The sequence below is a fragment of the Danio rerio genome, chromosome 3 (genome assembly GCF_052040795.2).
Source record: "Danio rerio strain M-AB ecotype USA chromosome 3, GRCz13ab, whole genome shotgun sequence".
Lineage (NCBI taxonomy): Eukaryota > Metazoa > Chordata > Actinopteri > Cypriniformes > Danionidae > Danio > Danio rerio.
The window spans coordinates 37359201-37386263 of NC_141023.1; the positions used below are offsets into that span (position 1 = coordinate 37359201).

At 39.4% G+C, this 27063-nt stretch overlaps 1 protein-coding gene and 1 long non-coding RNA gene across 7 annotated transcripts in view; one reads left to right on the forward strand and one right to left on the reverse strand.

Moving 5' to 3' along the window:
• Positions 1-3467, forward strand: part of map3k14a (mitogen-activated protein kinase kinase kinase 14a) — a 29583-nt gene extending 26116 nt beyond the window's left edge. For all 4 annotated transcript variants that reach the window (XM_087244868.1, XM_087244867.1, XM_087244866.1 and 1 more), the window contains 4 exons: positions 222-331; positions 475-613; positions 2586-2686; positions 2983-3467. In XM_087244868.1, coding sequence (XP_087100994.1) covers positions 222-331; positions 475-613; positions 2586-2686; positions 2983-3177 — 545 coding nt within the window. In that variant the 3' untranslated portion in view covers positions 3178-3467. The remainder of the gene's footprint in view (positions 1-221; positions 332-474; positions 614-2585; positions 2687-2982) is intronic.
• Positions 38-27063, reverse strand: LOC141381248 (uncharacterized). 3 transcript variants are annotated; one of them, XR_015481048.1, is made up of 4 exons: positions 26861-27028; positions 25652-25741; positions 21779-22068; positions 38-652 (listed from the first exon to the last, which is right to left on the reverse strand). It is a non-coding gene; the product is annotated as an uncharacterized LOC141381248 (long non-coding RNA). The 3 variants fall into 3 exon arrangements; XR_015481049.1 differs by having other exon boundaries at positions 112-652; positions 25652-25756; positions 26861-27016; XR_015481047.1 differs by lacking the exon at positions 38-652 and having other exon boundaries at positions 20642-22068; positions 26861-27063.

The following is a 27063-nucleotide window of genomic DNA, read 5'->3' on the forward strand; positions in this document are numbered from 1 at the left end:
GAGCAATGAAACCATGAAACTGTGATATTTTTTTATCCAAGGTTATCATACCATCACAATCATAAACTGGCCCATGCCAACCAGGTCCCCAAATCAGCATCAGACATATGTGGATGTTTACACGGCTCTTTATTGTCAATCTTGTGATGATCACAGTCTTCTGAACATTCTTCAGATGGAGATTTTAACATTTGTTTTGTTGTGTGTTTGTGTGTGTGCAGATTTCCTCTTGAGCAGCCTCTCTCATCTTCCCTCTGCTGAGCTTCAAGAGCAGCTTCTCTCCTGTATCAGCAGTGACTGTCTCTCCACTAGAGAATGCTGTGACAAAAAGGTAAGAAAAAAAACAACAACAGGCAACCATATGTGACAACGATCACCTGTTGGTTGCTAGAACATTTCACTTTAATCATTCAGAAGTAATTTAAAATTGAAGTGGTCTCTCAATTCTATCTTTTCTCTCTTCACTCTGTTCAGGATTCAGGCCGTTGGTCAGTCAGTCCTGGTGATTATGACAGCTCAGGTGTGTTTTCCGACAATAGCCAGTATGACGGGCAGACCTTCAGCCGTGACTGGCTCTCTCCAACTCACCAGCCTCTGTCACGCTGCTTTGAGGGTGAGTTAGACATCTGCTTCTTCTAATTTCTTGATATATCTGCAGAGATTTTGTGCTTTAGATTTTGTTTTCAAATCATAGGGCTGAATAATGTTGAAAAAAATGCACAATATTCATTTTTTTCCTGCAGAATATACTGTAGCATATTGTGATTAAACACAGGATTTTTGTAACTGTGCTGTGAAAAATGCAGGGTTCCACACAATTCATTCATGTTGTCCCAATTTAAATCTAAGTAAGAAACTTAAGTGGATTGTTATTTCAGCTTATTAATAAGAATCAGTTTAGTTAAAGAATTAAAGAAAGAGTCTAGATAACTTGAATTTGCTAAATATGGGAAAATAAATTATTCTGTAGTGAACAGTGAATTATTGCGATTTGTTTATCTGTTCTTAAAACTAAAACAATCTTTTTTAATGCTGAAAAACTTATTGAATAAAAAAAGCTTTGTAGGTCTGAACTATAAAAATATTTTGCTTTACTAAAGCTGTAAATAAAATGAATTATGTTTCTTTGAAATAATTCTCGCTCAAAAATTGCTAATAAATTTCACAAAAATTTGCCAAGGTTAACTCATGACATTTGTTTCTAGTGCTAAATTTAGCACTAGAAACAAATGTAATATTATAATACTGTAATATTATACACTCACCGGCCACTTTATTAGGTACACCTTACAAGTACTGGGTTGGACCCTCTGCCTTCAGAACTTCCTAATTTTTCTTGGCATAGATTCAACAAGGTTCTGAAAATATTCCACAGAGATTTTGGTCCATATTGACATGATAGCATCAGACAGTTGCTGCAGATTTGTCGGCTGCACATCCATGATGCTAATCTCCAGTTCTACGACATCCCAAAGGTGCTCTGATGAATTGAGCTCTGGTGACTGTTGAGGCCATTTGAGTACAGTGAACTCATTGTCATGTTCAAGAAACTAGTCAGAGATGATTCAAGCTTGATGACATGGTGCATTGTTCTGCTGGAAGTAGCCATCAGAGGATGTCTGTGGTTATAATGGGGTGGACATTGTCAGCAACAATAGTCAGGTAGGCTGTGGTGTTGACACAATGCTTATTTGGTACTAATGGGCTCGAAATGTGCCAAGAAAATATCCCCCACACCATTACCCCCCCCCCCCCCCCCAGCCTGAATCGTGTATGCAAGGCAGGATGGATCCATGCAGATGCTCTTCTGCATACCTCAGTTGTAACAAATGGTTATTTGAGTTACTGTTGCCTTTCTATCAGCTGGAATCAGTCTGGCCATTCTCCTCTGTCCTCTGGCATCAACAAGGCATTTACGCCCACAGAACTCACTGGATATTTTCTCTTTGTCGGACCATTCTCTGTAAGCCCTAGAGATGGTTGTGCGTGAAAATCCCAGTAGATCAACAGTTTCTGAAATACTCAAAACAGGCCATCTGGCACCAACAACCATGCCACATTTAAAGTCACTTAAATCACCTTTCTTCTCCATTCGGATGCTCGGTTTAAACTGCAGCAGATCGTCTTGACATGTCTACATGCCTAAATCCATTGAGTTGCTGCCATTTGATTGGCTGATAAGAAATTTGCGTTAACTAGCAGATTACCTAATAAAGTGGCCATTGAGTGTAAATAACGTTTGCTTTTTGCTCACTTTGATGCATTTTTAATACATTAAACAATAGCAAATCTTGCTGAACCCAAGCGTTTTAACAGTGCAGCTTTCATTAAAACCAAACATTTTTTTCTCTATAATTAATCAAGCTTTTACAAATAATTCTGTTGTCAATAATGAATTATTCATAGCTGATTATTCAATCATTCAGTGTAGTCATCAGATTACATTTGGCAGATTCATAAATCCCATACATCTTTTTTTTTTGTTGAAATCTATCAGACTGTTAAGCTCTAATTGACAAATGCCGATGGTCAACTATTTTTAGATGACATGTTTCCAGGCTCACGTCTGCTCTTTGTTTCTTCAGGGGTGGATGTTTACATCCGAGACTTTAATGGTAGATGCATTCATATTCGAGAGACACCCAGAGTGAAAGTAGGACACATTGCACGAGGAATCAGCGATCAGGTAAACTAAACTTGTATATCAATATATCAATATATCAATATATATATATATATATATATATATATATATATATATATATATATATATATATATATATATATATATATATATATATATATATACACTTTTCGAGTGTTATATATATATATATATATATATATATATACTTTTCGAGTGTTGTTTAACAGAGAAAAGAACTAATTCTATTTGTCTATTTGTCTTGATGACAGTACGTAATATTGAGGCATATATACATGTGTGTGTGCAAGATTATAATCATCTCCTCTCTAATGCAGATCTCCGAGAGTGTTTTCAGTTTGCAAACGGAGGATGGTTTCCTGGTTCCACATGATAAAGAGGTGCTGGAGAACAGTCTGTTGCTGCTTTGCGTTCCTGCTCCAGACGTCAGCCTCTGTCATCAGTACAGCAGTGGTGACAGTGGCTGGAGCTGGAGGATCAGAGAGGGTCTGCTGGAGACCAGAGATAACTGAGATGGCCATCCACCATTACTTTTGCATTAAATGACTGTTAACTTCTCTGTGCCTCTCTTCTTTTAAACCTCAGTTTGTTGCACTGTGTTGGGAAGATCACCGTAGACCTTCATTCTATAATTGATACATATATTTGAAAGCCTTTGGTTAAGCAAATAAATGCCTTAAAATTGGAGTTTACAATGTCAGTTTATGTATGTTATACACTCATAAAAACTATATCTGTTGGGCTTAAGGATGCAAATCAGATTTATATGTTCAGATTGAAATAAAGGTTTGTCTGCTTTAAAGAGTCCTTTAATAACTCCTTTTTTATTTTATATGTTGAAGTTGAAGCCTAATTTAATATCCCTTCTGTGAAATTGTAATTCTTTTCCAAATATTTGCATCAACACATTTTGAAACAATAGTTTAATAAACTAGCTATTTTTTTGTCTTTGTCATAATGACCGTAAATAACATTTTACTAGTTATTTTGCAAGATACTGCTAGTATTTCTGCTTAAATCAGCTTATTATTCAATGTAAAGGTTTAGATTTGTTAAATTCGCTTGTTAAGTGGTGACGTATGTAATACTTTTTTCAGATCCAAGCCACCACTCATTTGAATTGAGAAAATGTTTGTTTATGATCACTTTGTATTCATATCACACATTAAATTGAATTTTATATAAAGTCATAGTGTACACAACAATCTGGGCTTGCTGCATCACAAAAAAACTAAATTTGAACAATAAAAAAAAAATGAACCACTTTCTGGACATCGGATATTAGACATGGATATATATATATATATATTGCGATCGTGATTTTCGAAAGGATTACATTGCTTTGTAAACGTTTATTTTTACCATTTCATGCGACTCCCCATACAGTTGAATAGAGCGATTGGACCCGGAAGCCACAAGCGGATAGGTTAACTAGGTAAGTTAGGTTAACTAATCAAGTCATTGGACAACAGTATTGTCACACAGTTTTGCTTATTTTATTTTATTTAATTAATTTAATTGGCATAGCTCCTTTATTAATCAGGGGTTGCCAAAGCATAATGATATGCTGGACAACTTATCCAGCATATGTTCTATACAGCAGATGCCCTTCCAGCTGCAAGCCATCACTAGGAAACACCATTCACACACATAAACTATGGGCAATTTTAGCTTACCCAATTCACCTATAGCGCATGTCTTTGGACTTGTGGGGGAAAACACGGGGAGAACATGCATACTCCCGAAAGAAATGTTAACTGACCCAGCTGATGCTCAAAGCAGCGACCTTCTTGCAGGGAGGCGACAGGTTTACCCACTGCACCACCATTGTAAGGCTAAAAATATACTCAAATGTAATTTTGATTTAGTTTATTTTTAATGCAAATGTTGTTTTTATTTAGCTGTAGTTTTATTTCGATACTGGTCTAATTTTAGAATTTTCAAGTAAAATAGCTGATATCTAGTTTATGGTTCAATATTCATGCGAAATGTAAATAAACATTATAAATATAAAGTTTTATAAATATCTCCGGCTACAGTTCGTAGTTATCAAAACTAAACCCTGAGTGAACTGCCCTTCTTTAAAGTGTTATTTAACACTAAATAATACCTATTGTATTGATTATTTAATATTCTTAATGGTTCTATTATTTAAGAAAAATGGAAAATAATAAATAGCACAAGTCACATTTTTTTTCTGCTAAAAACATCTTACAAAACATAATCATGGGCTCACATTGCGGGTGCACGATTCATACCATTTTACAAAGATGTAGAAAAAGACAAAATAGTGGTGGCTAGTATCATAAAAAGTCCAAGAAAGAGGAGAAAAATCCTAAACGGAAAGAAAATGAAACTATCGAAAGAAAGAAGAGAAAAAACAAGTATATAAAAAGTTCAGATTATGGGTCTGACTAACCTTGGTGAAAATACAGTACTGAGAAGACTTTGCTGAGGGGAAGAGCTCAACTCATCTGTTTGTAAGCCTGGGACCAACTACTAACCCTTACATGCTCTTTTACCATAGCTCCAGCCAACCTGTGTTTCGTCAAATCCCAGATGAGAAATTAATCTGCTTCTTTGGAAAGTTTGACCGGTTCCTCCAGTGATCAGAAAGGAAACTATTTGGTTGTGTTAAAAAAGGGATCAGCATGGCTCAGTGAAGTTTAAAATGATTTAGCTCACTAACTTTGTACATCCCTGTTGTAGGAGGGGTTTGTTAAAACACGTCCATATACTGCAGCATGATGGGCTGGTTGTTCTACTTAAACACTGACCTCTAAATGGTTGTCTGTCATTACACACACCACACAAACAGTTTGACTAGTCAAATTCAATTCTATAATTTTTTTTTGTCTGCATGGTCAAAAAAAAAGATTAGCTGCTTTGAAAAAAAAAATCAGTGTAGAAAAGTTTGAATGGTTTTTTGAATCATTTTTTAAAAAATGTAAATAATGTAAAAAGATTGATGATAGGAAATGATGCCATCTTGGCATTAGTAATCAAAATACCACAAAACCTAGCCCAAACAAAAAATAAATGGCCAAAATTAAGCCTAAATCTGAACTTGCATGCATGCATTTATTAGTGTAAATGTACACATTTTAAAATGAAATATTTCATTAAAAGATATAATTGTTTAAGATTTAACTAATCAAAACAAACAAAGCTGAAAAATAGGGGTTACAAGAGGGGCTCGAGACAATGTTTCATCTTTCTTTTTTTAACTCTCTTCACCCTCATCTTTCCATTATCTTTTACTGGCCTGTTTCAGCCTCTACTCAATGTCTCGACTTTCATTTATCATAATTAGTCATCTATGAGTTTACATTTTGTAAACCACTAAGCCTGCAGTGAGAACTCCAGCAATGAAAACTCCAATTGTCTGCCAGGTGGGTGTCCCAAAATATGAGCGGATTCAACCCTGGTGGGAAAAAAAAGGGGATGATGGAGATGGCAAGAGTCAGAGACATTTTAAAAAGTGCGTTAATCTTTTTTTAAACAACACCACCAAAACACATTTGTAGACAATTAGCAGTAAAGGGTGCCCTATAGCAGTTGTCCCCAGGCCCCGAGCTGCAGACCAGTACTGGTCCGTGTATCAATTAGTACCGGGCCGCACAAGAAATTATTTGTGTTTTATTATTATCTGAGTTTAAACAATGTTTTATTTTTAAAAAATAACCGCTCATTTGAGTGCCAAAATTTAACCCATTAGCTAGCAAAATAAGCAACAAACTGATGTCTTTAGAAAATTTCTTTTCGAAGAAGTAAAGGCCCAGTAAAGTACCCGCAAACTGCCTAGAAATGCATCCGCAACCAATTTCTCAACAAATCAGGTGAATGCAGCATGTCTGTGAAAGAAGATCAACTGCTGAAGATCACTAATGATGGCAGCCTTATGGGCCAATCACAAAATGCATCTTTTCCACGCGCAAGTTTGTTATTTCCAATTGAGGCCCAGCCAAACACTGCAGTGCTTTTTAATTTTCTCCATAAAGAAAAATTTTATCAGAGCAGCAGCAATGTTTGGTTAGCTTGTCATCCTCTGAGAAAGCGGTTGATGGTCGCCTATACTAATCTACAAACACCCACCCTGGGCCACAGTAAAATTGTCAAGCATTGACCAACCCATAGTGATAAAAAGGTTTGTGACCACTGTTCTATTGAACGTCTATATCAAAAACACAGGGCATAAAAAAATATGAATGAGAAATATAACTTTAACAGGATGGTTAAGGATCTGGTATACTTCACATGAAGCTCTTTTACATTCTTCGTTTTAGGAGAATAAGAAGTTTGAAAAAGTGATGACACTGTTTTTGAACCTCAATGTTGTAGTAGGCAAGGTTGTAAATGTCAGGCTGTGTGCTTACACCCTTAAACACAACAGTGTTAGCCATACCTGCCAACACCAGTACTGGAAAGAGGAACTGAAAACAACTTTTTAGAAACAAACAATTATATCAACAAGACAGGACATGCACAAAGCAACTGGGATTGGTGTCTGTTGTGTCGCGGTTCATAGAGCCCTGACAAAGCTGGACACCAGATAGGCAGCAGGACCAGACAAAAACAGACAAACTGGATCCATTTGTTTTGAAGACGGCTGCAGATTATATAGTTGAGCCACTCACCCACAATTTTAATTTGAGTCTTATTAGTTGTAGGGATGCTCATTTCGGATAATTTTGCTAACCGACAACCGCCGCTCATTAATCGGTTATTAACGGTTAACTGGTCAGATTACTATTAATTTTATATTAAACAAATTGACGTGTCTATTTTGTGTCTGACACATTAAATATTGCATAAAATACTGATTTATTTTTATATGCTAGCATATTAATAATAGAACAATACAACAGAGCATTTTCACGCACCTGCAGTGTTTAGCACAGAAGAACAGAATAAACTAAATAAAATGAATAAAATAAATAGGACTGCCCTAAATTATTTTCCACTTAAATAATTAATTTATATTACAAATCGAAAACACTGACTGATTATTTTCAATAACCGGCATAGGCTGTTTTTTTCCAATCATATTTTTGTCTTTCGTAAAATAAAATATCAGACTTCGTCAAATTGCTCGCTCCACGGAAAATATGCATTTATTTAATGCCCCGCTTGTATTATTATAATCACAAAACGCTTTTACATTTTTAATAGAAATCATTATTTTAAAGATTATGTCTTGACGTGGTTTCCTTTCTCTCCATCGCGGCTCAAGTGCACGCGCTGAGTGATGAAAAGACAACAACACGCGTGCATATGTTGAAATTTTGTAAACAGTTTTGTTGTTTAAATATGATATTGCATTAATGTGCATACATGCTTTATAAGCTGTCAAATAAAAGGTAAAGCTTATTTGTTGCGTTTATGATGCAGATCTAGGTCAACATCAGCGCTTTTTTTGGCATCAACACGTCTGTTTCAAGCAATATTCTTCTTCCATTTTGCTTCTTTGGCAAATGTGTCTGTAGGCACGGGTTATACGTTATCGTCCCGCAAGTTAAGTATGTCTTGCAGTTGAACAAGTGGCCGACCACAGCTAACATGCTTTTTTCATTCCAAAAACGCGAGGCACACCTGCCTTTATATGTTGACAAGGAAAAAAGAAGAGAAGAAGCGCGGTCATCTTATGAAACGACTGAATCAGCTGGGTATCGATTGTGCAAAAGTGTTGCTGTACATGTTGATAAAATTGTAATATTTAATAATATTATGTTATTCAAGATTTGTACATTCATACAGCTCTGGATAACTCAAAACAGCGATTAGACCTTCAGAGCGGCAATAATGCGTCCTGAAGTAAAGCGAAACGGCTATAAATTCCAGCAAGATAGAGTGATTATATGCAGAGTCATACTTTATCTATAAATAAAGTATAACTATAGAAACTGTGTTCATCTTAACTGAAAGCTTCTGCGTGTTTGCTGACCTCACGCATCGCGCACCTGTCAGTCAGTCAGTCAGCCAGCACGTAACCCCAAAGGATTAAACAATAGTGCACAGCACTATACGGTTACAAAAAAGTTTGCGCTGTTATAATCCACTTACCTTTTAATACGTTTTGATGCGATTATAATCCGCTATTAAAAACAACAACAACAATAACTGAATGTTTTGAATGGGTATGTAGCCGTGGATGGATGCATTTTGTCATAGAAGAATGAATGTAGGGGAAACCAAGCTCTTTAAAAGTTCTCTGTAGTTGTCTTGACAACACAAACTGCTGCTCTGGGATGAGCCGCGTGCAAAAGATGCCCCTCTTAACGCAAAGGCGCATTCAATCGGCCCCTTATGCAGCCAAACTAAAAATATATAAAATAATAATTTTAATCGTTTAACTGATAGCATTAATCGGTGTAAGGGACCGAGGGTCAAAGGAAACAGAACACAAGCCAAAAATCCTCCACTTGAGATTTATTCTCAACAAATAGGACATAAGTCCTCAAATAAATATAATTTAACAAAAAAGAAAGTAAAGGAACATGAGGCCAACATAACCAACCAACACAAAATGACCTGCTACAATGAAGAACAGCCAGGCTTATAAAGAAAAGGATGAGCTCATTTAAATTACAAAGGGATAAAGACAAAAATTCACATTACTACATACATCACAAAAACAAAATAAATGCAATAACAACATTACCACAAAAATAATAAAATCAAACATTAAACCAATATAAACAAATTAACAAAATCAGAACATAAATATTTGATCAAAGAGGATATCTACAATAACTTCTCCCCCTGCATTATTCAAGCGGTTGGTTTGCCCGGGCGGAACCATTTTGCATAAATCCGGCGTTCCCGCCCAGACTCCAATCTTTGCCGCACCGGAAGCCACCCGGCCACCACTTTCTGTCTCCAGCGCACCACTCGGTAACTCAAAAGAAACAAACATTAATCATACAACGAAACTAATTTGTGTGCACTCCAAATTAATTTAGTAGTAACAAAAATGTATGGTTTCTATAAATAAAGCACAAGAAAGAAACTAATGTGTATTGTGATTTGTATAATAGATATGGAGAAAGAAACTATAAAATGAAATGTCATGTCTGCATAACTGTGTATGTTTGCATGGTTGCCTGTGTGTATGTGTGGTTGTGTGTGTGTGTGTGTGTGTGTGTAAATACGCACGCTGTTACACAGAACTGTGCGGCCAACCTTTCAGGCCGTCACACTCTCCCCCTCTTCCAGAACTTCACTAGAGCATCGGGACAGGTAGTCAGCAGTAACATTAGTTTTTCCCGGCACATGTTGTACTTTGAAACTGAATGGCTGCATTGCAAGATACCATCTCGTTATCCGCCCGTTTGTGTCCTTCATTTTCTCCAACCACTGCAATGCCTTGTGATCAGTCTCCAAGACAAACTCTCCACCCAACAGATAGTACCTCAAAGAATCCAAAGCCCACTTCACGGCCAAACACTCTTTTTCAATGGTGGAGTAACGCATCTTCCTCGGGAACAACTTTCGGCTGATAAAGGCAACGGGTCGTCTGGCTTCAGGCATACCCTGCAAGAGAACGGCACCTAGGCCCCTCTCTGAGGCATCAGTCTGTACAACAAATGGAAGGTTAAAGTCAGGATTATAAAGTACAGCATTGGTCGTTAAAGCTCCCTGGATGTCTCGGAAAGCTTTCAACTTGTCCTCAGTCCCCTGCAACTGATTCGGGCAACGCGTCCCCACCATATCTGTCAACGTGGCAGCTCTACTGGAAAAATTGGGTATGAATAGATGGTAAAACCCTGCCATACCTAAGAAAGATCGCAAATCCTTGCGCGTTTGTGGCACAGGACACTTCTCCAGAGCTTGGATCTTCCCTATTTGCGGTCGGACCATCCCTTGACCTATGACATAGCCCAAATATTCAGTTTCTCTCTTGGCCACAGCACATTTCTTCGGATTAACAGTCAGGCCTGCACTCTGAAGACGCCTCATCACCTCTTGAAGATTCTGCATGTGTTCATCCCAGGTGTTGCTGTACACAACAATATCATCAATATATGCAGCTGCAAAAGTCAATCCATGCAATACCTTATCCATTAATCTCTGGAACGTCGCACCAGCTCCATGCAATCCAAAGGGTAACACCTTAAAATGAAATAGGCCCCATGGTGTTCTGAAGGCAGTGAGCGGCCTAGAAGACAAGGTCAGGGAAATCTGCCAATAGCCTTTAGAAAGATCCATTGTCGTTATATATTGGGCTTGTCCCAATCGGTCAATCAGATCACTAATACGAGGAGTAGGATAAGAATCAAATTTAGAAACTGAATTCAGATACCTGAAGTCAATACAAAATCGAATACTCCCGTCTTTCTTGGGAACGAGGACAACCGGATGACACCACTCACTGTGTGATGGCTCAATAATTTCCAGATGTAACATCATTTCCACTTCTTCCTTCAACTTCTCCTGGAGTCGCTCAGGCACTCTGTAACTTCGACGTCTCACAGCAGCCTCAGGTTTCAAGACTATATCATGCTGGATTAGTTTGGTAAAGCCTGGGAATTCAGAAAACACATCAGAAGTGCAAACTGCTCTCACTTGCGACTGTTGTGCCTCAGACAGATGATCCAGCTCAAGATCTCCCACATTTGGCTCAGGCAAATACTGCTCATCTGATTCCTCCTCTCCGACTCGACAGACCATTAGAGACCTTAACTCTCCTTTAGCTCGAGGGGTCCACTCTTTTAACAGGTTAACATGCAGAACTCGACTGGCTCGTGCTTGACCCGGTGTAAAGATCTCATAAGTTGTGGGACTGAGTTTCCTCTTAACCTCAAAAGGGCCTTGCCATTTAGCCAACAGCTTACTTTCCTCAGTAGGCAACATCACAAGTACCTTCTGGCCAACTTGTAAATTTCTCTCTCGAGCCGCAGGGTCATACCAAAGACGTTGCTGTTCTTTAGCTTTAGTCAGGTTGGTTTGGGCCAAACTGGCCATTTTCTCAAAGCGTTCCCTCATCTGTAAAACATAGGAGACAACATTATTGGGCTCTTTCTGATCAGGACTGTCTTCCCATACCTCTTTGAGCAGAGCCAGTGGGCCCCGAACATCACGACCGTATAGCAACTCAAAGGGAGAGAAGCCTGTAGAAGATTGGGGAACTTCTCTATAAGCAAATAGAAGATATGGCAGCCACTGGTCCTAATCCTGGCCGGTCTCAGTTACAAATTTCATGAGCATCTGTTTCAAAGTCTGATTGAATCGTTCCGTCAACCCATCGGTTTGAGGATGATAAGGGGTAGTTCGTATGCTCTTAATGCCCAGAAGCCGGTAAACCTGTTTTAGCAGTGTTGACATAAAATTGGTACCCTGGTCAGTTAAGATTTCCATGGGGAAACCAACTCTGGAAAATAACTGGACCAGTGAAGTAGCAACAGATTTCGCTTTCACAGACCTTAAGGGAAATACCTCTGGGTATCTTGTGGCATAATCAGTTATCACCAACATGAACCGGTTACCTGATCGACTCTTTTCAAGAGGTCCAACAACATCCATCCCAAGCCTTTCAAATGGGGTGGTGATAATAGGAAGGGGTTGTAATGGTGCTTTTCTAGGACGCTGGAGTAAGACTTTTTGGCAGACAGGACAACTTTTGCAGAACTGGGCTACATCTCCTTCCAAGCCAGGCCAATAGAAATACCTTTTGATTCGAGCAATGGTCTTATTCTTCCCCAGGTGGCCAGCCCAAGGAACAGAGTGGCTCAGATGTAATACAACCTCTCGAACACACTGCGGAACCACCAACTGTCTCCGTGGCCCAATCTGGCGATAAAGTATCCCCTTGATCCTCACAAACGTCACAGTCTTGTCATCCTCAGGTTTCTCCTCCTCAGCATCTACAGATCTACTCAAACACTCCTTCAGGCTGATATCACTCTGTTGCATCTGGATGATGTCTGTTGGCAACTGGAAGTTAACAGGCAAATGACATGAGACAGAAGGTTTAAAGGCATTGTGTTTTACCTTTTCTCTGATCTTCTCCCTCCTTGTCTTTCTCCTCTTTGCCACGCCAGTCTCTATTTCGGTCTCAAAGAAAGGTAATGTACTCAATGTATGCACATGTTCTTCATTTGGTTTCGCCATTGATCGGGTGACTACCATATTACACTCCTGTGCTGGATGCAACAATTCAAATAATACAGGTAGATCACGACCCAGAATTATTGGAAAAGGTAAGCTGTCAGACACGCCCACCTTCAGCACATATGCTTGCCCTTTTACCTTCATACTAATACTGGCTGTGGGCAGCAACCTCTCATCTCCATGCACACAACGAATGGGCAGCTGATTTCTCTGGTCGATCAAAGCCGGTGGCACAAATCTCCTGTCCATCAGAGTCTGATCACTGCCAGTATCTATTAAAGCAGACAAGAGTTTACCATCCGTCTCCACAACAGTCATCCTTAAAGCGGTTGAATCAGCTGGGATAGGGTTTTTCTTGGGGACAAAACACAGGTGCATAGACTGTACAGAATTCTTTGGACAATTTGGTTTGATGTGCCCTTCTTGCCCACACATATGGCATATTGGAGGCCGTCTTGATGTCATACTCAAATTGCCAGGTGCTTTACCAAAGTAAGGTTTACCTTGTCCCTCTGTCTTCTGTCGGCCCTGCCCCATACTAATAGAGCGATTCTCACCACCAGACTTAAATGTCCAAGGCTTACTCCTTCCTCTAGCTGCCACAAACACATCAGCCCATGACGCTGCCTCCGAAGCAGATCCAGGGTCACGTTCCCTTATCCACACCTGCAGTTCAGGGGAGAGCATTCTGAGGTACTGTTCAAGTATAATAGCTTCACTCACCTCTTCTACAGTCTTCACCTTAGGTTGAATCCATTTAGTAAACAGCTCTTTAAGACGGCTATAAAGCTCCTTTGGACTTTCGGATGGATTAACAGCCAGAGAACGAAACCTTTGTCGATATGTTTCAACATTGATGTCATATTTCTTCAGAATAGCAGACTTAACTTTATCATAATCAGCTGACTCTGTCACTTCCATATTAACATAGGCTGCTCTGGCCTTACCAGTCAACAGTGAAATCAGGTGCCAGACCCAGTCACTCCTGTTCCATCTACAAGCAACAGCAATCCGTTCAAAGGTGTGTTACGAGTAGTGTAGTGTAGGCTTGTGTGTGGTTTCTCTCTTGCGCTCTCGCGCTCTTTCTCTCTCTTTCTCTCGCTCTCTCTTTCTTTCTCACTCTTAAGTATTCGCAGGTGGAGCGGATTACGTTGGGACGGACCATGATTGGCGGCGGCTATAAAAACGTGAAGAGAACATGGGTTTGATGGCTCCCCGCTCTCTCTCGATTTTCCCCGCTTGTGCTCAGTGGAGAACGTGATTCCATGAGTGTTTGCATGTATATTGAGATGCCGTTGTGTTAAATTTTTAACCGGCGATTGAAACCCGGTTTGTCTCCCTGTCGGGCTTGGAGCATGTAGGGAGGTTTGGTGCCTTATTTGTTATTTTCGTTTTCTCCTGTGTTTGTTAGTAGGGAGGTAAGTTTTCTGTATTTTATTTTATTTGTTTTCTAGGGAAGTTTAATCTAATTTAGTTAGCTTGGTTTATTGTTATTTATTTTGGCTGAACCCCTCCTGATGTTATTTTTGCTCCTTATTTTCTGTAAATAAATCATATTTTCTTGTTAATTCTTAGTGGTTGTGTTTTTGGTATATTTTGGGGAGAGAGAGCGCGGGGGCACCAGGGATTATATTTTTAATCCCTGTTATTTTGTTACGGTTTTGGTTACATCTCTTTTTGATTAAGGATTTTTAATTTAATTCGTAACAATTGGGGGCTCGTCTATTTGGTTTTTGATTGTATAAATGACAATTGAGGCCCTGTTTGCTTTTTGAGCATATACAATTGTTGTTTATCTAGTCTTTTTGGATGTTTGTTATTGGCACTCTCAAATATGCTGTATTTGAAAATTCAGTTAACCCTGTTTATTTGATATTTGAAAGGGAATTTCAGATGTATGTCTTGATTCATTATGGAGTTAGATATTGATGAATTCATTTCAAATCCGAGTGTGCAGCAGTTTAATAAGTTCCGTAAACGAGATCTATTGCAGATTGCAGATGTTTTGAATATTTCTGTAGTAAGTACTGCTTCTAAACAAGTAATTAAATCTGCTGTATTTATTGAATTGGTTAAACAAGGGTTGTTGTGTGAAGAGAGTGAACAAAAAACTGAGATGGAGAAGAGCGCTGTTGAGGCGGCTGTGTCGGCTGATTCCGTTACAGTTGAATCTGATCTTGTATTGCAAATACAACTTAAAGAATTAGAGTTACAAATTAAACGACAAGAACACGAAAATCATGTTTTGCAAATTCGTAAACTTGAGATGACTCAAAAGGAAGCTAGTTCACTTATTGATCCACCTGCTGTATCTTCTGCATTGACTCAGCCTAGAGATGAACGTACATCAGCTGTTCTGTTTGATCCAAGTAAGCATATCAAGCTTGTCCCTCCTTTTAGAGAGTCAGAGGTTGACGCATATTTTATTGCGTTTGAGCGAATCGCTGCAAAGCTGAAGTGGCCTAAGGATATGTGGGCGTTAATGCTGCAATGCAGTTTAGTAGGTAAGGCGCAGGAGGTTTGTTCTTCTTTGCCTATTGAAGAATCTCTAAATTATGACTCTGTGAAAGCTGCAGTGCTGCGGGTTTATGAACTTGTCCCCGAAGCGTATAGACAAAAGTTTCGCAATTACACTAAATCTGTCAAGCAGACGTTTGTTAGTTTTGCTCGCGACAAGAAAGTTTTGCTGGAGAAGTGGTGCGCAGCATCTAAAACGACTACTTTTGAGCAGTTACAAGAATTAATTCTGCTAGAAGATTTTAAGAGCTGTTTGCCTGACAATTTAGTTGTTTATCTTAATGAACAAAAAGTGAATTCTATTTCAGCTGCAGCAGTGTTGGCAGACGAATACACGCTCACTCATAAGACTGCTTTTTCCTCTGCTTCTAGCCAAAGTTACGGTGCGCCAGTGCTTGTGAACACTGAAAAGACTTTCACGCACTCAAAATTTGGTGCGCGCTCCATCGAGCCGCGTAAAGAGCAGGGTAAGAATATCGAAAATAGAAGGCTTTGTTTTTATTGTTTAGACCCGAATCATTTGATTGCTGACTGTAAATTATGGAAGAAGAAAAACACAAAATCTAAAAGTGTAGCTAATGTGGTTCTTGAGACGGTGTCTAACAGTCATGATCAAAGTTGTTCAGATGCTTCTGTTTTCTCTCCATTTGTGTTCAAAGGCACTGTATCAGTTAATCCTGATTCTGCAACGAAAACCATTAACATCTTGCGAGACACAGGTGCTGCTCAATCTTTTATTCTTGAAAATGTGCTACCTTTTTCAAGTGAAACCTACTCTGGGACTGATGTGCTGGTTCGTGGCATAGAGCTGGGCTGTGTAAAAGTTCCTCTTCATACTGTGTGTTTGACATCTGATTTGGTTTCAGGTCCAGTTCAGTTGGGAGTGCGTGCAAAACTGCCAGTAGAAGGGGTCAGTTTAATTTTGGGGAATGACCTGGCCGGTGGTAAGGTTTTTACTCATCCAGTGGTGGCCGCACGTCCTGTTTGTGAGGTAGAACTTGGTACTAAATTTCCTTCAATATTCTCTGCGTGCGCAGTTACTCGTGCACAGGCGCGAAACCGTGGTAGTGATATTGATTTATCTGACACATTTATGTCTTTTACAGACAATCCAGCGGAGTTTAAATTATCTGCTCAACCCAGTGTGTTTAAAACGGATGATGTTACTGGTCACGAGGCTTTGTCTATGGGAAGAGAACAACTTGGTAAAGCTCAAAGGTCGGATCCTTCTCTTGTGCGCTGTGTTGAAGCTGCCGAGGGCAAAGTAGAGAGCGACACAGATGACGGTGTGCAATACTTCTGGGACAGAGGCGTACTAATGCGTAAGTGGCTGTCACAAAAAGCTAAAGAAGTGGGTTTTAGTCCAGATTACCAAATAGTGTTACCTTCTGAGTATCGAACAGCAGTTCTTAAACTTGCTCATGATCACATTCTATCTGGTCATTTGGGCATTAATAAAACGTTTACACGAGTGGCTAAGTATTTTTATTGGCCTGGTTTACGCTCTGCTGTGTCAGATTTTTGTCGTGCGTGTCACGTTTGTCAGATCGCTGGGAAACCCAATCAGAACATTCCTCCAGCTCCTTTGCAGCCTATTCCAGTGATGGGAGAGCCTTTTGAGCGCCTCATTTTAGACTGCGTCGGCCCTTTACCAAAATCAAAAAGTGGTTATCAGTATATTTTGACGTTAATGTGCGCTGCAACGCGCTACCCCGAGGCAATACCGTTACGAAATCTTAAAGCGAAAACTATCGTTAAAGAGCTGATAAAGTTTTGCTCCACTTTTGGTTTACCTCGCTTTATTCAGACAGACCAGGGAGCAAATTTTAAATCTAAATTGTTCGAACAAGTATTACAAGGAATTTCAGTAAGTCATGTAGTGTCAAGTGCATACCACCCACAGTCGCAGGGCGCTCTCGAGCGATTTCATCAAACGCTCAAATCAATGATGCGTGCTCATTGTGTTGAGTCTGACTCAGACTGGGCTGAAGATCTTCCTTTACTGATGTTTGCTATCAGAGAGACCATTCAAGAATCATTGGGTTATAGCCCTGCTGAGCTTGTTTTTGCTCATGGTTTACGCGGACCCTTAAAATTATTAAGCGAACAATTAGTTGCTGACAATAAACAAATGGTACCTGTATCTGAATATGTAAATTCAATTAGGGAACGTCTTCGTAATGCTTGTGAAAAAGCAAGGACTAATTTAGCTGAGGCTCAGGCTGAAATGAAAGTGCGTTTTGATTGCAAAAGTGTGTCTCGTTCATTCCAGTCGGGTGATTCCGTTTTGGTGTTGCTGGCTACGCCAGGCTCGGCTTTACAGTCAAAGTTTTCAGGTCCATACATGGTGACCAAGAAGTTGTCTGACACTAACTATTTAGTTTGCACTCCTGACCGGCGAAAAAAATCTCGTATGGTCCATGTCAATATGCTTAAGGCTTATGTGAAAAGTGATGCTCATCTACCTGCTGTCAAACCAAGTTTAGTTGCGTCCTCTGTAGCTGATGGGATTGAACAGGATTTCTCTGTACCCTGCGGTCGTTTGACAAATTCTGTTATATTAAATGACTTGGATTCGCATTTAAGTTATTTATCTTCAGATCAAAAAAGCGATATTGTTGAGTTACTTGAAAATCATCGCTCTCTCTTTAGTGACATTCCTTCCCAAACCACTGTGCTTACACATGATATAGATGTTGGTGACGCACGACCGATAAAACAACATCCTTATCGTCTTAATCCGAAAAAACGTGACTTGATGAAAGCTGAGGTTGAGTATTTGCGGCAAAATCATTTTGCAAGTCCCAGTTTGAGTGCATGGAGTTCACCTTGTCTATTAGTCCCCAAGTCTGACTTGTCGGTTCGTTTCTGCACTGACTATCGGAAAGTCAATGCAGTTACGAAACCCGATTCATTCCCATTGCCACGTATGGAAGATTGCATAGATCGAGTCGGTCCTGCCAGGTTTGTGACAAAATTAGATCTTCTTAAAGGGTATTGGCAAATTCCACTTACGTCACGAGCCTCGGAAATTTCAGCTTTTGTGACCCCTGACGATTTTATGCAATACTCCGTAATGGCTTTCGGGATGCGCAACGCACCGTCAACCTTTCAGCGATTAATGCGCATCGTATTAAGTGGTGTTGAGAAATGCGAAGCTTATCTCGATGATATTGTGATCTATTCTTCTAGCTGGGAGGAGCATTTGGTTTCTTTACGTGAAGTGTTTGCACATCTGGTTAATGCCTCTCTAACTTTAAATCTAGCTAAATGTGAATTCGCCAAGGCCACGGTAGTGTACCTAGGAAAAAAGGTAGGTCAGGGACATGTGTGTCCAGTTGATGCAAAAATTGCGTCTATTGTGGAATTCCCAGTGCCAGGGAATAAAAGAGAGTTGCGTAGATTTTTGGGTATGTCAGGATACTACAGAGGATTCTGCCGTAACTTTGCTAGTGTTGTGTCTCCACTAACTGATCTTCTGAGCACCGAAAGAGTTTTTGTGTGGTCTGATGCATGTGATCAGGCTTTTCGAGCAGCAAAAGATTTGCTGTGTAACGCTCCTATTCTTTCAGCACCGGACTTTGAGCGTCCCTTTAAATTGGAAGTGGATGCTTCTGCTACTGGGGCTGGAGCTGTTCTAATTCAGGAAAGTGAGATGGGTATTGATCATCCAGTGTGCTATTTCTCAAAAAAATTTACAGCATGTCAACGCAGATATAGTACGATCGAGAAGGAGGCTTTAGCACTACTTTTAGCGTTGCAACATTTTGAGATTTGTTTGGGTGGAAGTTCGTTCCCAATTCGTGTGTACACTGATCATAATCCTCTTGTTTTTTTGGATAGGATGCGCAATTCAAATCAGCGATTAATGCGATGGTCTTTGGAAGTCCAGGAATTTAATTTGGATATACGGCATAAGAAAGGTTCGCAAAATGTGGTTGCGGATGCGCTGTCCAGAGTTCATGGTGCTGAAGTTGAGGTTTAAGTTAGTTGGGTAGATACAAACTGCTTGTTTGCATCTTTTTGGTGGGGAGGTGTTACGAGTAGTGTAGTGTAGGCTTGTGTGTGGTTTCTCTCTTGCGCTCTCGCGCTCTTTCTCTCTCTTTCTCTCGCTCTCTCTTTCTTTCTCACTCTTAAGTATTCGCAGGTGGAGCGGATTACGTTGGGACGGACCATGATTGGCGGCGGCTATAAAAACGTGAAGAGAACATGGGTTCGATGGCTCCCCGCTCTCTCTCGATTTTCCCCGCTTGTGCTCAGTGGAGAACGTGATTCCATGAGTGTTTGCATGTATATTGAGATGCCGTTGTGTTAAATTTTTAACCGGCGATTGAAACCCGGTTTGTCTCCCTGTCGGGCTTGGAGCATGTAGGGAGGTTTGGTGCCTTATTTGTTATTTTCGTTTTCTCCTGTGTTTGTTAGTAGGGAGGTAAGTTTTCTGTATTTTATTTTATTTGTTTTCTAGGGAAGTTTAATCTAATTTAGTTAGCTTGGTTTATTGTTATTTATTTTGGCTGAACCCCTCCTGATGTTATTTTTGCTCCTTATTTTCTGTAAATAAATCATATTTTCTTGTTAATTCTTAGTGGTTGTGTTTTTGGTATATTTTGGGGAGAGAGAGCGCGGGGGCACCAGGGATTATATTTTTAATCCCTGTTATTTTGTTACGGTTTTGGTTACATCTCTTTTTGATTAAGGATTTTTAATTTAATTCGTAACAGGTGACTAGAAAGTGCTCCACATCGTCAGTCTCATTTAACTTTTCCAGTCTAGGCACTAGAGAGGGGGGCAGGACTATGTTATCCACAGTTTGATCAGAATTATTCTGACGTACCTGGGTCACTGGCAGTCCATCTGCATTTAGCGGGTTTGCATCAGACCATCCTGAGGCCTCTTGATCATCATCAAGCAGATGAGTGGTTGGAGAAGTGCGGGCTTGAACCTCCATCTGTAGCAAACTAAATTGGTGCTGGAGAGCTTTAAAGCGTCGCTCCTGATCCACAAACTCCCTCTGTCTGTCCATCTCACGGCACTCTGTCCTGGCCATGTGTGCTCTTAGTAAGCTTGCAAGTTCAGCCACTGAAACTTCAGTTACCTCTGCCGGCTTTCCTCCAACAGCCTCTTCAGCCACCACTTGGACTTCCTCTTCATCATTATCTTCTCCTTGATGCAGAGATGGGTTCTTTTTCTTGGTTACACGACTCATAATGAATAAGGGGGGAAGAGAAAAAAAACTGCCACGAGGAGCAAATAGACTGGCTTGTGTTCTAAACCAAACTCAACATCCCACTTCTGACACCATCTGTAAGGGACCGAGGGTCAAAGGAAACAGAACACAAGCCAAAAATCCTCCACTTGAGATTTATTCTCAACAAATAGGACATAAGTCCTCAAATTAATATAATTTAACAAAAAAGAAAGTAAAGGAACATGAGGCCAACATAACCAACCAACACAAAATGACCTGCTACAATGAAGAACAGCCAGGCTTATAAAGAAAAGGATGAGCTCATTTAAATTACAAAGGGATAAAGACAAAAATTCACATTACTACATACATCACAAAAACAAAATAAATGCAATAACAACATTACCACAAAAATAATAAAATCAAACATTAAACCAATATAAACAAATTAACAAAATCAGAACATAAATATTTGATCAAAGAGGATATCTACAATAACTTCTCCCCCTGCATTATTCAAGCGGTTGGTTTGCCCGGGCGGAACCATTTTGCATAAATCCGGCGTTCCCGCCCAGACTCCAATCTTTGCCGCACCGGAAGCCACCCGGCCACCACTTTCTGTCTCCAGCGCACCACTAGGTAACTCAAAAGAAACAAACATTAATCATACAACGAAACTAATTTGTGTGCACTCCAAATTAATTTAATAGTAACAAAAATGTATGGTTTCTATAAATAAAGCACAAGAAAGAAACTAATGTGTATTGTGATTTGTATAATAGATATGGAGAAAGAAACTATAAAATGAAATGTCATGTCTGCATAACTGTGTATGTTTGCATGGTTGCCTGTGTGTATGTGTGGTTGTGTGTGTGTGTGTGTGTGTGTGTGTGTGTAAATACGCACGCTGTTACACAGAACTGTGCGGCCAACCTTTCAGGCCGTCACAAACGCACCCTTTCGGTTAACGGTTAATCGATTATTTTGAGCATCCCTAATTAGTTGTCATATCCCTAGAATTTAGAAGTCGGCTTTTGTACTTCCCCTTTTAAAAGAAAGAGAACCAATTATAGACCAATTTCCAAATTATGTATCATTGCAAACATTTTTGAATGAATGATGAATGAATGGATCGCACTTTACAGAATTATTGCACTGCTGTTTTTCTTGATCTTTCAAAGGCATTTGACTGTTGATCAAACACTTTTAATTAATTCTTTAACATGGATCGGTATGTCAAACCAAGCTACCACCTGGTTTGCTAATTATCTGTCCAATATCGCCTAACTGCCACTCACCCTCCCGCTGGAGCCTCCACCTGCCCTTTCTCTTTTCCCGACTCTAGCTGAAGATGGCACATACAGCTCATCCCGCAGGAGTGCCCACGAGCTTTGACTCACGCAGGAGTCTGGAAAAAATCAGTAAGAGCATCACATGATCTTAGCTGTGGTCCAGGTTCATGTACAGGAAGGAATCTTAGAGCCTGTGGAGCCATGCAGCATCAGTCTCTGTTTTCCATGACGGAGTAGGCAGCTTATTTGCTTCAGTTTTCCTTGTTACTGGTCCTTTACTGCTGTTGTTTTCACATCTAGAAAAAATATAAGCAAGCCGATCACATAAACTGCATTTTTAACATCTTTGTGATGTTCACTGATACTTTACCTAATAAACTCAGTTACCACATATGAATTATCAACTAAACAGCACCTGTTTTATAAATAACTATCAGTATTTCTTTTTCACAATAGCTTAGCATATTTCATATAACATAACATTTTATTACACAGGCCTATGTTTATCTTATACGCTATATATGTTATAGGATACAATTTGTACAGCAATAAAACTATAAGTAGCCTGTAAAGACATATTTCATGTAAATCATGAAGGTAAGAATGAAATACTTACTTCACAGGGATTCTATCCTCCGCTGGGTCTAAACGTTCTTCAAAATGTATGCGTTTGTCATCAGAGTCGCGCTCTTCTTCTGAGGAGAATGTAAATTATTCGTCGCTGTCCAGTACCATCCAAAGTGCTTCTTCACTCGTGTAGCGTGCCATCGTTTAAAAGCGCAGAAAAAGTAAGTAACTCTATGATGAAGCTTGTCGTTTGATGCTATGTTTCAGGGGGCGTGTACAATATTACCTGGCGAACCTCAGTTCATTTTCATATAAACAGCGCGCTCACTGAGAGGCGGGATCACTTTAGCTGTAATGAGGCCATACATGAGAATACAATAAACAAGTGGATTGATTGATTGATGCAAGGTCTCCAGAGGCAGGAACCGAATAGACATAAAGGCACATGTTTTAATTTATTTCATAGTAAAGCAAAAACACTTTAGAAGTGTTTTGCAATGTTTTTGCCAATTTAGGATGTGCCCTGTGTCCCACCCACCACTACCTCAAAGGACACACCCTAATCCTAACTCTAGGCTTTTACCTGGGCTGTGTCCCACCCACCACTACCTTACAGGACACACCCTAATCCTAACTCTAGGCTTTTACCTGGGGTGAACAGACAGCTGGTCCCATATATTCCAGATGTGGATAATTCATTTAAATTCAAGGAAATTATTGGTCGGTCGGTCGGTCGGTCGGTTGGTCGGGCGGTCAGGCGGGCGGGCGGTGGATCGATCGGCCGGCCGGTCGGTCTCTGGATGCACACTATAAGAGACTGTACAATGGGCCCGTAACTGGTCAGTTCCAACCAGAGAGTTTCACCCGAGTTAGGAACCGAATAGACATTAAGGCCAATCAGCCACGTGTTTAAATTTATTTCATAGTAAAGCAAAAACACTTTATAAGTGTTTTGCAATGTTTTAGGCAACTTAGGATGTGCCCTGTGTCCCACCCACCACTACCTTACAGGACACACCCTAATCCTAACTCTAGGCTTTTACCTGGGGTGAACAGACAGCCGGTCCCATATATTCCAGAAGTGGATAATTCATTTAAATTCAAGGAAATTATTGGTCGGTCGGTCGGTCGGTCGGCTGGGCGGGCGGTCAGTCGGGCGGTCAGGCGGGCAGGCGGGCGGTCGGTGGGTCGATCAGCCGGCCGGTCGGGCGGGCGGTCGGTCGGTCTCTGGATGCACACTATAAGAGACTGTGCAACGGGCCCGTAACTGGTCAGTTCCACCCAGAGTGTTTCACCCGAGCTAGGAACCGAATAGACATAAAGGCCAATCAGCCACGTGTTTTAATTTATTTCATAGTAAAGCAAAAACACTTTACAAGTGTTTTGCAATGTTTTTAGCAACTTAGGATGTGCCCTGTGTCCCACCCACCACTACCTTACAGGACACACCCTAATCCTAACTCTAGGCTTTTATCTGGGGTGAACAGACAGCCGGTCCCATATATTCCAGAAGTGGATAATTAATTTAAATTCAAGGAAATTATTGGTCGGTCGGTCGACCAGGCGGTCGGACGGGCGGTCGGTCGGGCGGGCAGCCGGTCGGGCGGTCAGTCGGCCTCTGGATGCACATTATAAGAGACTGTGCAATGGGCCCGTAACTGGTCAGTTCCACCCAGAGTGTTTCACCCGAGCTAGGAACCGAATAGACATAAAGGCCAATCAGCCACGTGTTTTAATTTATTTCATAGTAAAGCAAAAACACTTTAGAAGTGTTTTGCAATGTTTTTGGCAACTTAGGATGTGCCCTGTGTCCCACCCACCACTACCTTACAGGACACACCCTAATCCTAACTCTAGGCTTTTACCTGGGGTGAACAGACAGCCAGTCCCATATACTCCAGATATGGATAATTCATTTAAATTCAAGGAAATTATTGGTCGGGCGGTCGGTCGGGCGGTCAGGCGGGCGGGCGGTCGGTCGGTGGGTCAATCGTTTAAATTCAAGGAAATTGTTGGTCGGTCGGTCAGGAGGTTGGTCGGTGGGTCGATCGGCCGGCCGGTCGGTCGGTCGGTCTCTGGATGCACACTATAAGAGACTGTGCAATGGGCCCGTAACTGGTCAGTTCCACCCAGAGTGTTTCACCCGAGCTAGGAACCGAATAGACATTAAGGCCAATCAGCCACGTGTTTTAATTTATTTCATAGTAAAGCAAAAACACTTTATAAGTGTTTTGCAATGTTTTAGGCAACTTAGGATGTGCCCTGTGTCCCACCCACCACTACCTTACAGGACACACCCTAATCCTAACTCTAGGCTTTTACCTGGGGTGAACAGACAGCCGGTCCCATATATTCCAGAAGTGGATAATTCATTTAAATTCAAGGAAATTATTGATTGATTGATTGATTGATTGATTGATTGATTGATTGATTGATTGATTGATTGATTGGTTGATTGAAATTATTGCAAAATAAATTACAAAATACAAAAATACAGTGCATATTTTATGTTTTTGTTTATTTTTCCTGTTTATTAACAATTTAATAAAAAAATAATAATTCCCACCAAACTTATTTGGGTGTAGTTGTTTTTTAATTAGTTCCAGATTTGACTTTGGTACTGAGTAATCTAATGTATATGTAAAAATATAATATTTTAAAGCATCCTATAGAAAATATTAGTTTAAAGGAGAAATCTGTGAAGGGTGCACTCATTTATGCTGTGCACTGTATATATAAAGTTAAAGTCCAAATTTTTATATGATCTGTGATTTTTTTCTTAAAATATCTCTGTAATGATGTCAGATCAAGGGATTTTTAGCAGTAGTTCCTTTACAATTTTTCTTCTGGAGAAAGTCTTATTTGTTTCATTTCATCTAGAACAAAAGCAGTTTTTATTTTTAAGACACCGTTTTAAGGTCAACATTATTAGCCCCCTTAAATATATATAAATTTTTTTTTTTTCAATTGTCAACAGAACAAACAACTGTTATACAAAGATCTAAAATCTAGTAAAAATCAATAAATAAATAAAAATATCTAGTAAAATATAACTTACTGTCAATATGGCAAAAAATAAATAAATTCGTTATTAGAAATTAGACATTAGACATTAAAAGTATTATATTTAGAAATGTGTTGAATGACAGAACGTGTTGATAAACGGAAATTGGAGGAAAAATTATAAAACAATGAAAATTTTATAGGCGAGCTAATAAATTTGATCTCGACTGTATATATACACACGTGTATATATGTATATGTGTGTGTGTGTGTGCGTGTGTGTGTCAAAAAATGCATTTAAAATCTTACTTGTTTGTGACTTCTCTGCCTTCTGCCACAGTCTGCCAAACTCTTCTTTGTGAAGTCGTTGCAGAGGTCAGGATGTCAGGGAGAAGTTATCTTGAAGGTTTGATACTTAAACATTTATTTCATTTGTCCTTTGGTTAACTTTCCACACAGAAACACCCCCTCATAATCACATCTTTCTGTTAATACATTTCTTTTCTACCATCAAAGATGGAAAACATACTTTAATATCTCCTCACATGAATAAAGTCAGGTCAGTGTCTGGAAATTCAGGAAAACTGCAACCTTTAGCTTCCTGTTTAAATTTGTCCTCTTATCACTGGAATCTCAGGAATGGTTTATTTTGCTTTAAATCCCAACATTTCACAAGGTAATCCACTTGCTTTTAAGATCATTTTATGGCTGAAAATATTTAAGCAATTAGCAAGATACTGATGCTGAATACGTAGTTACCATGACTGTCTGTATATACACAGCCAATGTAATACAAACACATGAAAAATACTATAGTAATTTACAGTAAAACATAACTATAATGTATAATTTAAAAGTAAAGTGAAGCTATTATAGGCCTACTCTGTATTTATTCTAAAACTCTGTACTATCATAAATTATCATAATCACCTCATAAAACAGAAAGAGGTTGGGACTTTATAATTATATTTTGCATCTATGTTATATTTATTAACATTTGCTAATCATAATAGATTTTACAAATAAAAATCAGTTGTACAACTCCAATAGTTTCAGTGGTTGTTAACGCTTTTTGAATCTTCAAATAATTAAAACATTATACATGTTTTATTTTTCCTCTTTTTAGCTTAAAATGTATTCCCATAAAAGAAAAAACATCAAATTGCTTCAAACGGTTGGTTATAATAATCATTAGCAAAATCAGTGTTCATATCTGAACCATCAACAGTTATCTTAGCACTTATTTTTGTCTTAGATATTATAATACTGCTCAAAAAGAATAAATGTGCAACTAACAATCCCAACTATAATTAAGATCATGTGGGTGTTTGAAGTGAGATTGCAATTTTCATTTAAACCTTTAAAGTGAACATTTCTTAAAATAAATTGGAATAGTTTAATATGTGGTGTTAGATCAGCTCAATTTAACGTTACATACTAAAAAATGGTCTAGAACCACCCATGGCTTAAGCTTTTAACTCATATAACTAGTTTGTGTTTTGTGGCTTGTGCAGTTACTTGTTGTTGATTCCTCCTGTGAATGTGATGGTCTCTTCTTCCAGAAAGCCAGAATATGCTGTAGAAATCTGCTCCTGAAGCTGTAAAGTCGACATTTTCCACTCTTTTTTGCAGCTCTGGTTTCTCATCTCACAACGCACCTGTTCTAACAATTCTAAATGGAACTCTGATGTTCCATGATGTCATCAAGGCTGAAGCTGATT